This window comes from Python bivittatus, unplaced genomic scaffold (assembly GCF_059951505.1).
Source record: "Python bivittatus isolate LINGU-HERP-01145 unplaced genomic scaffold, Pbiv_v1 ctg000610_np1212, whole genome shotgun sequence".
NCBI classification, from domain to species: domain Eukaryota; kingdom Metazoa; phylum Chordata; class Lepidosauria; order Squamata; family Pythonidae; genus Python; species Python bivittatus.
Genome location: NW_028277088.1, coordinates 51293877 through 51308334, shown reverse-complemented (window position 1 = coordinate 51308334; position 14458 = coordinate 51293877). Strand labels below are relative to the sequence as shown.

The 14458-nt window shown below is 39.1% G+C and overlaps 2 protein-coding genes across 6 annotated transcripts in view; one reads left to right on the top strand and one right to left on the bottom strand.

Moving 5' to 3' along the window:
• SUGCT (succinyl-CoA:glutarate-CoA transferase) overlaps positions 1–1535 on the bottom strand; it is a 285135-nt gene extending 283600 nt beyond the window's left edge. For 2 of the 5 annotated variants that reach the window (XM_088150004.1, XM_088150006.1), the window contains exon 1: positions 1106–1535. In XM_088150004.1, the coding sequence (XP_088006130.1) occupies positions 1106–1253 (148 nt within the window). In that variant the 5' untranslated portion in view covers positions 1254–1535. The remainder of the gene's footprint in view (positions 1–1105) is intronic. The other 3 variants (XR_015797729.1, XM_088150007.1, XM_088150005.1) reach the window with 3 other exon arrangements.
• Positions 1536–1763: 228 nt separating this feature from the next.
• On the top strand, positions 1764–12764 carry MPLKIP (M-phase specific PLK1 interacting protein). The gene is made up of 2 exons (XM_088150008.1): positions 1764–2852; positions 7658–12764. Exons 1-2 carry the CDS (start codon positions 2496–2498, stop codon positions 7862–7864), a joined length of 564 nt encoding a protein of 187 aa, XP_088006134.1. The 5' UTR covers positions 1764–2495; the 3' UTR covers positions 7865–12764.
• The last annotated feature ends 1694 nt before the right edge of the window (positions 12765–14458 follow it).

Below are 14458 nucleotides of genomic sequence, written 5' to 3'. Positions count from 1 at the left end.
ACTTCATGTATTCTGATTGATTTAATGTATCAGTCTAATTATAGCATTGGTAACCACTTAAATCCATTATCAAGCATTCCCTGCTTCTCCAGAAGAGGAGGGCTAAAGCCTCAGCCTCAGCTGTTGGGGGAAGAGATAAAATGGAGATCCATGGGTAAGCTGCTTGAACTCCTGGAGGAAAGGTGCTGGTAGAAATTAATTAAATAAAAGTAATAAACAAGACATGTTGAAAATGTCAATCTGCATTACAAGGTAAAGACTCCCTGAAGCCAAATCCAGCTCATGATGATTTCATAGACACATCCTGCGAAAGTACAAAAGCGGTTTGCCACTGCCTTCTTTTGGGACTTTTTTTCAACTTCCCAATCTAGTATACAGCCTTGGGATCTCATAATGGTCTTCCAGCCAAGTATAACCACGTCTGAACTCTGCTCAGCTTTTTGAGATTAGCCAAGATTAGCTACGTGCTGATTCTTAACTGGGCATAAATTTGTGTTAAAACAATCACTTTGCAATGAATATTTAAGCCACTCTAAGCACCATTTAATGTAATTTGTAAAACACTGTTTTACTTGGAAATAAATTCTCCAGTCCATGCTATTTCTTAGGTAGCAATTGTAAGCATATTTTCTATGAAATATATCCAGTTAATACTCATGGATGGAAGTAGAGGTGATAACTCACAAAAAACTCAAGCAACAAGAACCTTGGCTTTTCTTCAAGATGCCTTGTGGTTTCTTGTGCTGACAGAAGACTAGCCCGGCCATCTCTTTGGAAACTTTGGTTCAGTTGGTTTTTTTTTTTTTTTAACGCAAGATCTGCAGAACTTCCCCCCAAATCTGCAACAATTGTGATATCACTTCGATTTGATTGGTTGGTTACACGCCATCAAGTCGTTTTCGACTGCTAGAATCTGACAAAGACAGATTTTCTCTATGAATCGCTTCAATTTATACTCTGTTGCAAATGAAAGGTACCGAAGTGAAATTGCTCCTGAACGCCTTCCCTAAGTTCTCCTCTGCTGCGGCGTACAGCCCGACCGCGACTCATAACTCACAACCTTCGGCAGCGGCCTGACTGAATGAAGAAGGTTAAAAGCGGCTACCTGGACAGGGGCAGTTTCCCTGCTGCAGCCCCCTGAAGCTGCCAGGGCAGGAGGGAAGTCGCATGAGCTGAGGGCAGCCCAGGAGACCGAGAGAGGAGCCGACGCCGCCGGCCAGAGCCGCGTACAGGCCCTTCCTCAGGCGGTACATGCTGCGGCTGCTTCTTCCCACCTCAGCCCCCGCACGCCTCCAGCTGACAGCGGCCACAGCTGAAGCCGACTCACGAAGCTACTGGGCAGCGGACACCAGCAGCTCCACGAAACTTTGGACTCTTGGACCAAGTCTTCAGAGGTGTGCATTGCGCAGACGCGGTGAACACTTTGGTTCTGCCTCAGCTGGGCTAAACGCACGACGCGGGGGGGGGGCAGTGAGAAAGTACGCAAGCGCAAGCTGTAAGACTATGTCCTCGACGCTGTCTATTAAGAGGTGGATCCCGCCTCTCTCCTTTTTTTAACGATCGCTGAAGATCTTTCCGTTCTAGGTATCGTTGGGATGGCATGGTCTGCAAGCGTGAGCAAGAATGCCACTTTTTCCTAGAAGCAACTGCATGCCAAAGCAGAATAATAAAATAAAACAAAGCAGGTGAAGCTTCCTCCATCAGTTTTACCCATGACCGGGAAAAATCTGCTCCTAACCCCCATCACCCATGGCGAGGCATAATGGGGAGCTTGGAAGGAGACAAGAGGAGATACAGAAAAATAAGGCTGTAGCTTTGCAGCCCCCTTCTTCCCAGATTGATCGGTCTACAAAACATGGAGGTGGGGAAACGCAACGTCGGACCTCATAGAGTTTAACCTTGCAGCCCACCCACGCACGGCGATTCGGAAGCTCGTCCCTCCAAAATCAGCCACGCTTTCGCTCCAAAGTGCGCAGGTTGGTGGTCCGAGGTCCAAATACTGTGCGATTTAAAGGGAAATTCCATGCGAGAAAGCACCCTAGAAAGTGAGATCCTACTTGGAAACATAGTAAGAGGCCAATACCGAACTTCCAAATACGCTGGAAGAGAACCCCCAAATATAGTGAAATAAATGCCACGTGGAGTTTGCAACTGACACTTCAATTGTATCGGAGCCTTAGATTTCTATCGCACGCCCGTACTGAAGATTTCAGTTGAATACACCCAAACCCATTTAGATTCGAAGAATCCATCCTACATATTACAGTATCGTAAGAACGTGCAAGACAAAGGTCTCGGTTTGCCTAGAGCCGCTCTCCAGCTCACGCGGAACGGGACAGACGTCACGCCTGCAGCCTGGCTGCGGAACGGAAGGCGCTCGGCGGAGCAGTTTCGAAGGAGGGCTGCAAACCAACTGACTCCGGAGCTCCTCCTCCTCCGGGGGTTTCTAGGCGAAGGGAAGCGCCGGTCGCCGCCGCTGTTTTCCCGAGGTCGCCATGTATCGGCAGGGCTTCCGGCCCCCCACCCCGCCGTCTTCGGGCGGCTCCGGGTTTCTGAGCCCTGCCTCTGGAGGAACCTCTCCACAAGGCTACCGAAGCCCCCACCACACGCCGCCTTACGGATACCGCTCGCGGCCATACGACATTTCCCCGCGCTCTCCCCGCTTCCAGCCGTGCGGGGATGGTGGGGGCTGGTTTGGAGGCCCGGCGGCGGCGCACACGCCGCGTAGGCCCCACAGTGCCAGCCCCAGGTATTCGGCTCCCTACAGTGGCGGCAGGTCCCCCGGAGGAGCGTTTCACCAGCAGCAGTCCTTCAAGCAGCCGCCTTCGGGGGGCTACCAGAGATACAGCCAGGTATTTGCGCGGGGAGGGTTAAACGTATTCGAGGCCGTCCACAGTTCAGTAGTTCAGGCCTCTTAGCGCGTCGGGCCTGCCTATCCGGAGTACAGTAAGTGCGCGTAGAACTAAGCGTGCCTTTTTGCACGCCTGTTTGGTATCCACTCAGTAGACAACATTACATGCAGTGACGTTGCTTCTTAACATGGGATCGCAATTGTCCCACCTGCTGGTATTCTAAGTACCTTTACTTCGGAGTAAGTCTGAACCTTACTGAGCCTTCTTTACAAATAAACGGGTTTTTGTTAGGCTGGGGCTCTGAGAGAAACGTCTACAAAAAAAACTGATAAGGACCTTGGTACTGTATTGATCTCCCAAAGCCTGAAAATCCGACCACTAGATATGTAGAGCAAAGGTGGGCAATCTCTATTTCATGAAATCCATAACAGCCAGCTTTATTAAGATATACCATACGGTGTCTTTGTCACAGTTTCTGGAGTGAGTAATCCCTTTGAGAAAATCAGGAAAGAACTGCTTTTTGAAAATGAAATATCTCTCCACCCCCTATCTTTAAACAAAAAGGAAGAGGAAGAATTTTTTTTCTTCATTTGTCTCTATAAACCCATTCAGATGCATAGTTGACCAGTTCCAAAATTCACACACAGATGAGGATGTGTGTAAACCCCCCTCAGGATGACTCCTTGGGGATTTGGAACAAAATTGCTGAATTTTGTTTTTGAATGCATTTTTCTTGAAGTCAGTCAACCAGGAAAATAAATTCATGATTTAAAATCTTCAGACTTTGAATATTTGAATTGAAGAATATGTCTTATACACTCTGAAATCTTATAAGTTTGGTTTGGAATTGGAAATTTAGGCTGCAATTTATACAGACTTGTGAATTCTTTGGGTTTAATGGGATTTCAGTACAGATATGTACAATATTGTTTTATCAAAGTTCAGTTATTTTTATACTCATATAGGAATGAGACGTATTGGACACAGAAGCCTCTAACTTCTGAATAAACTTGTATGCAATTTGTTTGAAGACTTCAGCTCTAAATTTACACTCCATTGTATTGCTAACAAAAAAAAATAGTATGTTGGACCAGTTTTGCAAACTGATAGTAAATACCTCTAGTAGTAGTAGACCTTGGGAGACAGGAGGAAGACCCGCAGCCTAGCAATGGTCTAATAAGAAGCAGCTCAGTCCGCAGGTATGGAAAAAGCATGGGAAGCATTTCAGAAGGGACCTTCCCTAGTTTCTGGAGATTAAAAAGAGGGATTTAAATTAATCCTACTTTTTTGTAGAGTTACATTAACAGAATCTTGTAAGACTGAAAGTATTTCTCCCCTTCTCTCTTTTTACTCTCCAGAAACTAGGGAGAGTCCCTTCTGAAATGCTTCCCATGTTTTTCCCTCCCTTTACAGTACCTGATTGCCAGAGAAGAGTTGAAAATTATAAGTAAAACTAATCCCTCTCATTAAGTCTGTCATCTTATTTCAGTCACTGACCAGCAGAACAGATGTTTAAAAAACAGTAACATTTACCTCGTCAAATATTGATGTAGCCTACATACCACAGAAATTGAGTAGAAGAAAACAAACTATAAAACATGTACATTTAAAATTATAAGTTTAAGAATTTTGGGCATAAAAATTAATATAGTGAGACATCATTGCAATTTGGATAAGGCAGCTAAATGATTATTTAGAATAATAGAATAGTAAAATTACTGACCTAAAGTATAGAACAATTCTAATGCTAGAAATGTATTTAATATTAAATCTAGAAAAGGTACGGTGATGTACTGTATAAAGAATAATACTCTTTAATATGCTTAAAGTTGTTATTTTTTTAAATACAAAAAGCTTGCTTGAGAAAGAGAGAGACCTTCTATACTGGGATGCAATTTGTGGCTTACCCAAGTTATTGTAAGAATGTTTACCTGAAAAAGTGTTTAAACATTACTTGGTTATATAAGATTACATTTTAATTCATTGGCAGTCAATGTTGTTAAGTGTGCCCCAAGTTTAGATACAGTGCAGATAAAACTTAGATGAAGCTGTCATCACATCTGAGTCACAGTACTGCAGGACTGTAATAATTCTAAAGGGTTCAAAAACTTCATTTCACCACTATTCATTTCATAACCAGACCTCTAATGCATGTGGTATTACACAATTGAACACAAGGGTAATAAGATACTTATTAGGCTGAGTTGATACTTAAAAGCTAGAATTGTGAATCTAGTACATATGCACAAGACATCTCATATTGTTTTAGTGTACACATCTTTTAATGGTTAATAAAAATAAACCTTAAACCAAGGCCATTTTTTCCACTGATTTATTTAAAACTTTATTCTCTGTAATTGTGAATAGGATCACTGTCTAGAAAAGTGATTGTTTTGCTTAAATTCTGTAAGTATGAAGATTTAGAGCAGAAATAGAGTAAAATAATTTTATATCAACTCATACATAAGTATACTTAGGACTGTATTGTAAGACAGCACACACGATTTCAGGAGAGTATTTTGTACTGTATCTAGCAATGGCAAGGGCTGAGTATAGATCTTTCACACGCAGAGTATGTATCTTTGAACTATGGTACCTTTGTACTCATTTAATCTTAAATTACATAAATCATATACTAGAAACTAGTCATAGATCTAGTTTGTCCTGTAACTGTGAATGAAGAAATCATGTGGACTGTGTACCAGTGTTATCATAATTTCTTGACTTAAACTTAGTACCTCTTCTATTATTTAATGACTAGATTACCATGTCATGGTTAGCCATAAACTATGACTTATAAACATATTGTCTGAGCTGAAACATTGTTTACAGCCAAGAAAGTGGTGTGTTATTCCAATTATGACTGGATTCACAGAACACACAACTAAAACCATAACCCACTCCTCATTTAGTGACCACAATCCATTCCTTAAATCAGAAGCAAAATGGTCGCTAAGCAAACACGTGATAAAGAGATAGAGGAAAAAAAATGCTGGTTGCTGCTGTCTCATTTAGATAAAGTTGTCTCATACAGCTACACCAGAGTTGCTCTCTCTCTGGTGTGCATTGTTGTCAGGTGCACAAAATTTGGTCGTAAGTGCATGCATTGGTCAGAAAATTGTTTTATTTTATTAGCATTGTATTTGTGAACAGTCACTAAATGAGGTAGCTGCTAAATGAGGAGTGGCTATATGGTTTAGAATATTATATGAATCCAATCAGCATTTACTTTTTTTCTATATATACTACAGCAAAAAAGTAAAAATGCAGGAGATTATTAATTTTCTGATCAGTTTCCCTAGGATATGTCTGATTCTGTTCCCACTATCACCACAAGTCTTGTTGGAGGATGGAGAAAGTATAACTAACCTGCTACAGCATTTCATACTGCTCTGTGTTCTGGTCTCCAGAGGGTTAGAGAGACCAAAGTAACAGTGATTCTGTCTGTTTGACTGCATATCTTTTAGATTATAGATGTATAATGAATGGGAAAAAATTCTGTCGAGGGCTGCATTTCCTTAGGTGATCATTTGTCAATAGCTGGACAGGGACAGAGCCAAAAATGGGTAGAACCATTCTTTTTGCTCTCCCATCCTCTTCGACTCAAGTAGGCTAGTGGGAAAAGAAGAAATCATTCTTGACAGAGGTTTCAGAGAAAAATAATAGAATTTTCCCTTCTGTTAGTTAGCGTTTAAGAAAAGAAATGCACTGAGAATTCTTAAGCCCCTTTTCCATTGTGCCATTGCCATCCAGTTAATATCTAGTTTCTACATGTTCTCTGAGGTATTGTGTTGCTCAAGCCAGCACTATTGTCTGAAAGTTAGCCCTTCCGTGGAGAAAAGCTCGGGGGATAAAAAGGAAAGCAAGGATACCATGGTGCGCAGTGCCTGGCAACTGTTGTTGTTTTCATTTGCCAGTCATCAGAAGAGGAGTGAATAAAAATTATTGTACAGTGTTCAACCATAATCCTCATCTTGAAAGGGCAGAAGGTCAGTGACCAAATGTTGCCATTTTTAATGTATAGTTGAAATGCAGAGCTGTTTATGTTATGCATTTCAGAAATAGAATCTAATCTTGATGGAGGAACTTTAGGTTATCTGGAGACAGTTCTTACTTAAGATGACTGTAGGTGATTCTTAGAAGCCTGGATTACCAAATATATTTCTTAAGGTCTGTCATAAGTGATCAAGATCCATGAGGATGTTTTTAGCATTTTCATAACTCAGTGATTTCCACATCTGCCTTCTTTCTGCAGATCCTTGTGCCTTCCCCCAAAGTTAAGTACCCTTGGAGCAATCTGTTTTTTAGACTTGAATTTTACCTTTCCTCTAGGACAGTGTTTCTTAAACTTTTTTCTCTCATGATCCCTTTCCACTTTTAAAAATTATGGAGGACCCCAAAAAAGCTTTTGTTTGTATGGGTTATATTTGTCAATATTTACCATATTAAAAATTGAAATTGACACATTCGCTGCCACTACCACTTCTCACAATTGTTTGATGGGATTTAATGCTATATTATTTTTCAATATAGGCTGGCAAATAATTTTGATTTCGCAGACACCTGGGAGTATTTTGGGGGACCCCCAGGGGTCCTCAGGCCACATTTTGAGAAACACTGCTCTAGGAGCTCAAGGACCTTACATAAGGATCTGCCATCATTTTATCCTCATAACAATAACATTCTTTTAGGGTGGGTGGAGGTACTGAAGAACTTAAATATAGCTGATCCTGAATACAGAAAGTAAAAATGTACTTTTTAATTGGATTCTTTACTCTTCTTTTGCCTCATGGCTTTTCTCAAAGGGATCACCCAGGATATCGACTCCATTTGGTACACCACATGGCAAAGAGAAAACAGTGTCTAATGATGATGTGGAGAACTATTATAAACCTTCAATGCTTGAAGACCCATGGGCAGGCCTAGAACCAGTGTCTGTTACTGATGTTAACCAGCAGTTCAACATTGAGCAAACAACACATTGTAGTAAAAAAGGGAGATATTTCAGTTAAAGAACCTACAAGTTAAATAACATGTTTGTGAGAAACTGAAACAGAATCGCCTTTCTTAAGATGACCATTAAGCAAGTACTTGGGTATGTTTTTAATTTCCGATACATTCTGCCATTTTGACAACAATGAATATTTTTATACTGGAAGAAAGAAGTTACAAAATTCTTTATACTTCTGGCTGTATAGAAGAGAAATACTAAGAACATACTCTTTAGCCACCATTGAATTAGTTTGAGACTGTTTCTAAGATTCTTCCTTGGCAAATTGTTCAAGATTGCAAGCTTCTCGAGGAAATGGCATCCTTTTACGTTTGAATACTTTTAGAACAATGAGAGTTTTGAAATAAAGTAGATATTTTGTATCACAAATATTTTACTACTTTTTGTTAAATCATACTTCAACCAATGTAATTAAAATCCTTTGGTTTGGTTTGGTTTGGTTTGGTTTGGTTTGGTTTGGTTTGGTTTGGTTTGGTTTGGTTTGGTTTGGTTTTTGCAAATATTGTAGGTTTGAATTATTTATTTAACGTATTTGCACACTGCATGCTCCCAACAAAGCCAGCCCACAGTGGTCTGTAACACTAATAGTAGATCTGAAAATATACTATAACAAGTGTCATAAACATAGTAACATCATACAATCAGAAGGAAAAAAGCACAGAAACATGTCATTAATATTAAAAGTTCAGGACAGCAGATTAAAACAAACCACATGAAATATAAAAAGCAGGTTTTAAAAATTTTCCTAAGACACCACAGAACAGTCTAATCAAATTATTAATGGAGAGAATTCCATAGCATTGAAGCCACTACCAAAAAAACTGTGGTCCCAGTAGACTGCACCTAAGCCTGTTTTGGGGCTGGCATATGCAGAAGGTCTTCTGGTGAATACAACTCCTGGTACATACGGAGAAAGCTGTTCCTTCAAATAGAAAGACTCAAAGAAGAGGTACAACTGATAAAGCATGTTCAATTGCCAATGTGCTGACCTGAGCAATCAAGGACAGCACAGGATCAAAATGTACCCCCAAACTAGGCACCTAATCCTCTTGGGAAAAATAGCCCCATTCAGGACAGGAAAATCCCCTTCCAGCTGATTGAGGCATCCCTAGTCATCAATCCTGTTCACTTGTCTGGATTCAGTTTCAACTTATTGTACCTCAACCAATATGCAATCTGGTCCAAGCAGGAATCAGTCAAGGAGTTTGACATTGATGAAAAAGAATAGTCCTGAGTGTCATCCATATAAATGTAGCACCTACTGTGATTACATATAGATGTTGAGTATCGGAGGGGATAGGACAGAATTCTGTGGCATTGCACAACTTGAGCTGCAATAAGGAAAAGTAATCCTCCTGTCCTTTTGGAACCTATTTTCAAGGTAGAACCAAAACCACAACAGAGTTGTGGTCCTCCCTCCCAGCCAGCTCTTTAGCTTTAGTTCAAAATCTGAGATCAAGGACTATAAGCAAAGACTATCCTGTTCCTTCAGTAATGGCAACCAAAGCCATCTCCATACCATGATCTAGTCTGAAATCAGATTGAACAGCTTTAGAAAATCAGTTTCATTCTGGAACACTTGGAGTTGATTTGCCACCATTCTTTCAACTATTTTGATGAGGGATGGTAAATTCACAATTCACTATTAGCCTAAAGCTGTTTTAATGGGGTGGGGGGCATCTATTCATTGTTTTTTCAGGAGACGACATATTCCCCACCTCCTTTAAAATAGATGATGTTTCACACCTATTGAGGGAGACATTGTTGATCAAACATAACACATCCTTCAACCAATCCTTCCTGGCCAGTATCAGTCAAGAGGGAGCTGGGCCCAAACTCATCCAAGCATCTTGTCCACATACTAAAGCTTTCGGAGTCAAAGGTACTAGGCGACCTTCCAGAGCCTAATCAGATTGGGTCAGCCCCTACTCCACTCAGAATGGGTCCTTTGAATGATGATCAGATAAAGCAGAAGTGAAGAAAAACACTTGCCAGAAAGTCGGCTTTCCAATGAATTCTAAGCTGTACTCAGCCATATTTGCTTTTAGACTTATGCCATCAACAAACTGTCTCCCTGCATGTTTCATCATCTGCAGATCTCCAATAAACCAAGGAAACCTTGAAAGCCTAGCCAGCAATCATTCCAGTTACCAAGACTTGGATTGAAGGATTAGGGCCATCAGTAAACCTCCCTCCAAGTGAGTTCTAGAATTCTATCAGATACAGAGAATGCTAAGGATGGATCATCTGATCTGGCTCAGCCCCTTTGCAGGCAAGGGCCAGCCAACTACTATAATCTGACCGAGCAGTCATCCGTCATTGACAAAACACTCAGTTCTGGCCCCTCTAACCACTTATCATTTTTGCCACAAAACACCCAGATCTATAGGATGTCCTGCCTGATGAGTAAAGGCAGATATTGTGAGACAGACCAATAATAGTCACGAAAGACCAGACTCGGTATAAATAAAAAGTTTTGGAACTCCCCAAACCACTTCCAAGACCAATTTTACCAGCTCAGGCAGAGATAGTTTCGGACATGGGGCTCATAGTATACCAGCAGGTACCCCAATCTGTCTCACCCTCCAAGTTCTGATAACCACACTCCAAATCTTTATATGACTTTGTTCTTTCATGCAGAAACCTGGTAGGAGAGTCTAGCTCAGATGACTTCATCCAATTCCCCCAATCAGATCTCAGTCACACAAACCAGTTCAACTCACTGGCCTGGATCAAGTAACCTAGGAGGTGGATCTTTGTCATCAGCAGCAGGCACTGACCAAGAAAAGAGAAGAAATAAGAGGCTTACTAATCAGCCTCCCCACCTTCCCTTGGTTGATGACTGGGCCAGATATTGAGCATCAGGCCTACTGAATTTCCCCATACTACAGGAGCTGTCAGTCAAATGACCATTCCTCTGTAAACACTTTTATAGATAAAGTGAAAAACCCACCAGATAAAACTATTTTCAACCTATCCAACCATCTCAACAATCAAATCAAATAAACACACACCCAACTACCCACCCTCATTCATAATCTACAGTTAGTTTTAATACATTACAGCTCTGTGATAACTTCTACCAAATGATAATCTGAAAACAAGAATCCCCATGCCCATTTCTCTTCTTCAGTTCTTTCAACAATGATAGGCAATGTTGTAGTTCAGTGGTTCTCAAGCATTTTGGCCTCAGTACCCTTTTACATTCTTAAAAATGATTGAGGACCCCAAAGAGCTTTGGTTATGTGAGTTCTATTGATATTTACTATAATAGAAATTAAACCTGAGAAGATTTAAAATGTTTGGCTTTGTGGACCCATTGGGTCCACACTTTGAGAACCACTGTTCTAGTTCTTAACCACAATGTCCACACATCTTCAAACATCAAAGTTCTTCCTTCCAGCTTTGAAATAAAGTATTCTATATTATTTACAAGCATTTTACTGTTTATGCTAAAACCTACTAGGAAATTGATTTAAAACACCATGGGGATTTTTTGCAAATATTTGTAGTAAGGTATGACATTGTAGAGTTAAACAATTCTAAGTATTATCAAATGTGTTTTCAGAATATGATCCACAACAATTTTGAAAAAAATGCTAATTTTATAGCAAAATACCCTTACATAAAGTACTCAGGTTGAAACTGCATAGAAAAAACTGAACTTTAAAAGTGAAGATTTTACAAATCTGGTGACTACTCAATAATTTGGTGTATGTGGGTTCATATTGGATAGAACATCTGTTAAAATTACTAAAGGGATTAATGAACAATCAGTCTGGTTTTTTTCATTTCAAAATGTGAACTAAGTTCTTAATGAGAAATACAAACTTGAATATGCTCTTGCTCAATTTTTTTGTTTAAAAATATTTACATTAAATTAAGTATTGCTTGGGCATATAGAATTACATCTACTCTTTCTGTTCAAGCCTCAGCTTACTAAAAATACATCATAATGAATTTGTCACCCAATTTGGTTTATTCTTTTGTCATTTTATTTTAGGGGCTAGATATATCTGTGACAGTAATGTAAAGCAGGCATTTTGTGTTCTTCTGATTTAATACTAATGAAGGAATTGAATATATTGACTGGAAACCTAAAAAAACACAGGGTTATTATTCAGCTATGGATGCATACACATAGGAATGTTTTTCTCTGGTTCAGATACAAATTCTCAAATGACTTTGAGAATATGTTGTTGAAAATACAGCCCATATTTCTCTCCTGAAATCAGAACTATGAATCTCAAAGTTATTGATTCTTTCGAAAGTCTCTGAAAACCAGTACTCTGGTTTCTTTTCAGATCGTATAAATAATTCATATAAAAACCAATTTAGAAGCAATTGCTTCAGGCAACTGCTTTCTTAATATTTCAAACAGTTTTCTAATAAACATACTCTTGGAATTGAAACTTGCTTTTCACATTATATAGCAATGTTGGACAACACATATCCTTGCAAATACGTTTGTTATCATAGCTGGAACTAATTCTACTTTCAAACTGCAGTTAATATTGGAGAGCTATAGTATCATACCTGACAAATGTTCAGTCAGCAACCTTTATCATGCCAAGGGTTGAACTATAAGCAATGGGCACAGGCAGAAAAAAAAGTAGAATTGCTTTAATTCAAATTAAATCGTTAATATTACTCCATGTATTATTTTTTTTATCTTGTAACATTAAAAACTATAGATCAGTGCCAGCTTTGGGTGATGGGCATGTGTTATCTGAACTTGTAGACATCTTCATGTTTTTTGTTCTGGCTTTGATCTGCTTTGGTTTTGTTTTGGTATTTTGCTCTTCTGATCAGTTGTATTCTTTTATATGTTGTTTTTTAGCTGTAAGCCACCCAGAGTCAGGCAGCTCATAAAATTAAATAAACAAACTTAAAATACTGAAGTTTTGAAGAGTCTGTGTGTCAAATTGTACGAGTTTCCTATAATATTTCAATTGTTGCATTTGCTTCTTCCTTCTATCCAAAAAAATAATCTTGAAGAGATCACGGAAAAGCCAATCACACAGCAGCTTGCAGCACATCCAGTCACTAGTGCCATTCCTGTGGTTAGTGGATCTTAAATTATAGCTGGTTGGGTAGCTAGGTTTAAAAATAAACTTGTCAAGGCCTATACAATTTCCACTGGACTTGTTCTACTGAGTATAATGGGATTTAGTGCCAAACCTACAAGAAGAGTATTGTAAGAGTATTATTGTAGCAAATCATCTTCATCCAGTCTTCTTCAAGATGATTACTATATCTCAGCTGACCTTAGTCATCTTTTCTGTTAGGCAAGCACACTACCATGCAAAGCACTGGATTGTAACTACCATCATTTTTATTCCTTAAACACTTCTGCAGTCTGAGACCCTAGAAATATTCATGGAAATAAAAATACCAGCTTCCTTCTTTTGATTGAAAGAACCCCAAAAAATGGAATCTGGTTGGCACCAAGGGAGGTGTCCTTGAGGATCCAGGTTCTAGCTATTCTCTATCATCACCTAGGATTTTTTTTTCCCCTGTAGTCAGCTGTATTTATGTTAAAGTAAAGCAGTTGGCTATACTGTAATCAATTTTTTTTTTTTTTTTACTTAGAACCATTTTTGGGAATAAAATGAAAGCAAAGCAGCAGTTTGCAATTACAACATGCCAACTGCTCATTAAAAAAAAAAAAGTTAAAGGCAGGGAGGTTAACAGCAGCCAAATTAGATCTCTGTAACCACAATCACTATATGGGAAGTGCTAGATATGTATAAAAGATAAGAAAACATAGAAGGCTGAGGCCTTTAAAATACATTCCTATTTCAAAGTCTATTTAATGCATTAGTTCTTCTAAATACATGTGTATATGGTTGCATGGTTACATGACCTTGGTAGACAAAATATGAGATTCAGTCCTTAATCTCTAGTCCCATTAAACAAAATTCAGTAATTTTCTTCAGTAAAACAAAGTCTGTTTTCTACTGAATTTAACATGTTAGCCTTAAATTCTTTAGTGAAATAAGGATAAAGATCTATGTTGAAAAAGATCAGTTAAAGCAGTATTTTATCATTTTGTATTGTTTTTCCTCCTTGACTTAAAAATGGTTTATTGCAAACAGCTATTTCCCCCCATCAAGTTAAAATAATGATTCCCAAAGATTATAAGATGGATCTAGCTTTTCACCTAGCAGTGGATATATGTCCCAAGCTTAGGACTTTGCAGAAGGAAGAGGATGGTGTTATCTACCAATTCTCCCTTCTAATTTAGTTTCTAATACTAGGCCCCTTCGTTTTCCAAACGGTCTTAAAAGTTTTTCAGAAAGCTCTGATGTTTTCAGAACAGGGGGAAAATTATTTTTTTGGAACAGTTTTCTATAAACAGGATGTGTTCTTGTCTGCTAGGGGAAGTTCTTAACTTCTAACTTGCATAGTCTTACATCATTATTTAGAATGGACCCATTGGAAATAATAGAAATTAGCCTTGGAATTTAATTGGCTATGTGAAACAGGGATTCTAGTCAGAGAAGTGACTAAAACACAATACTGGAAGATCACAAGTTAGTGGCAGGCTGTTCCCTAATGGTTCTAATTGTCTGTGTGATCATGGATATCTTAA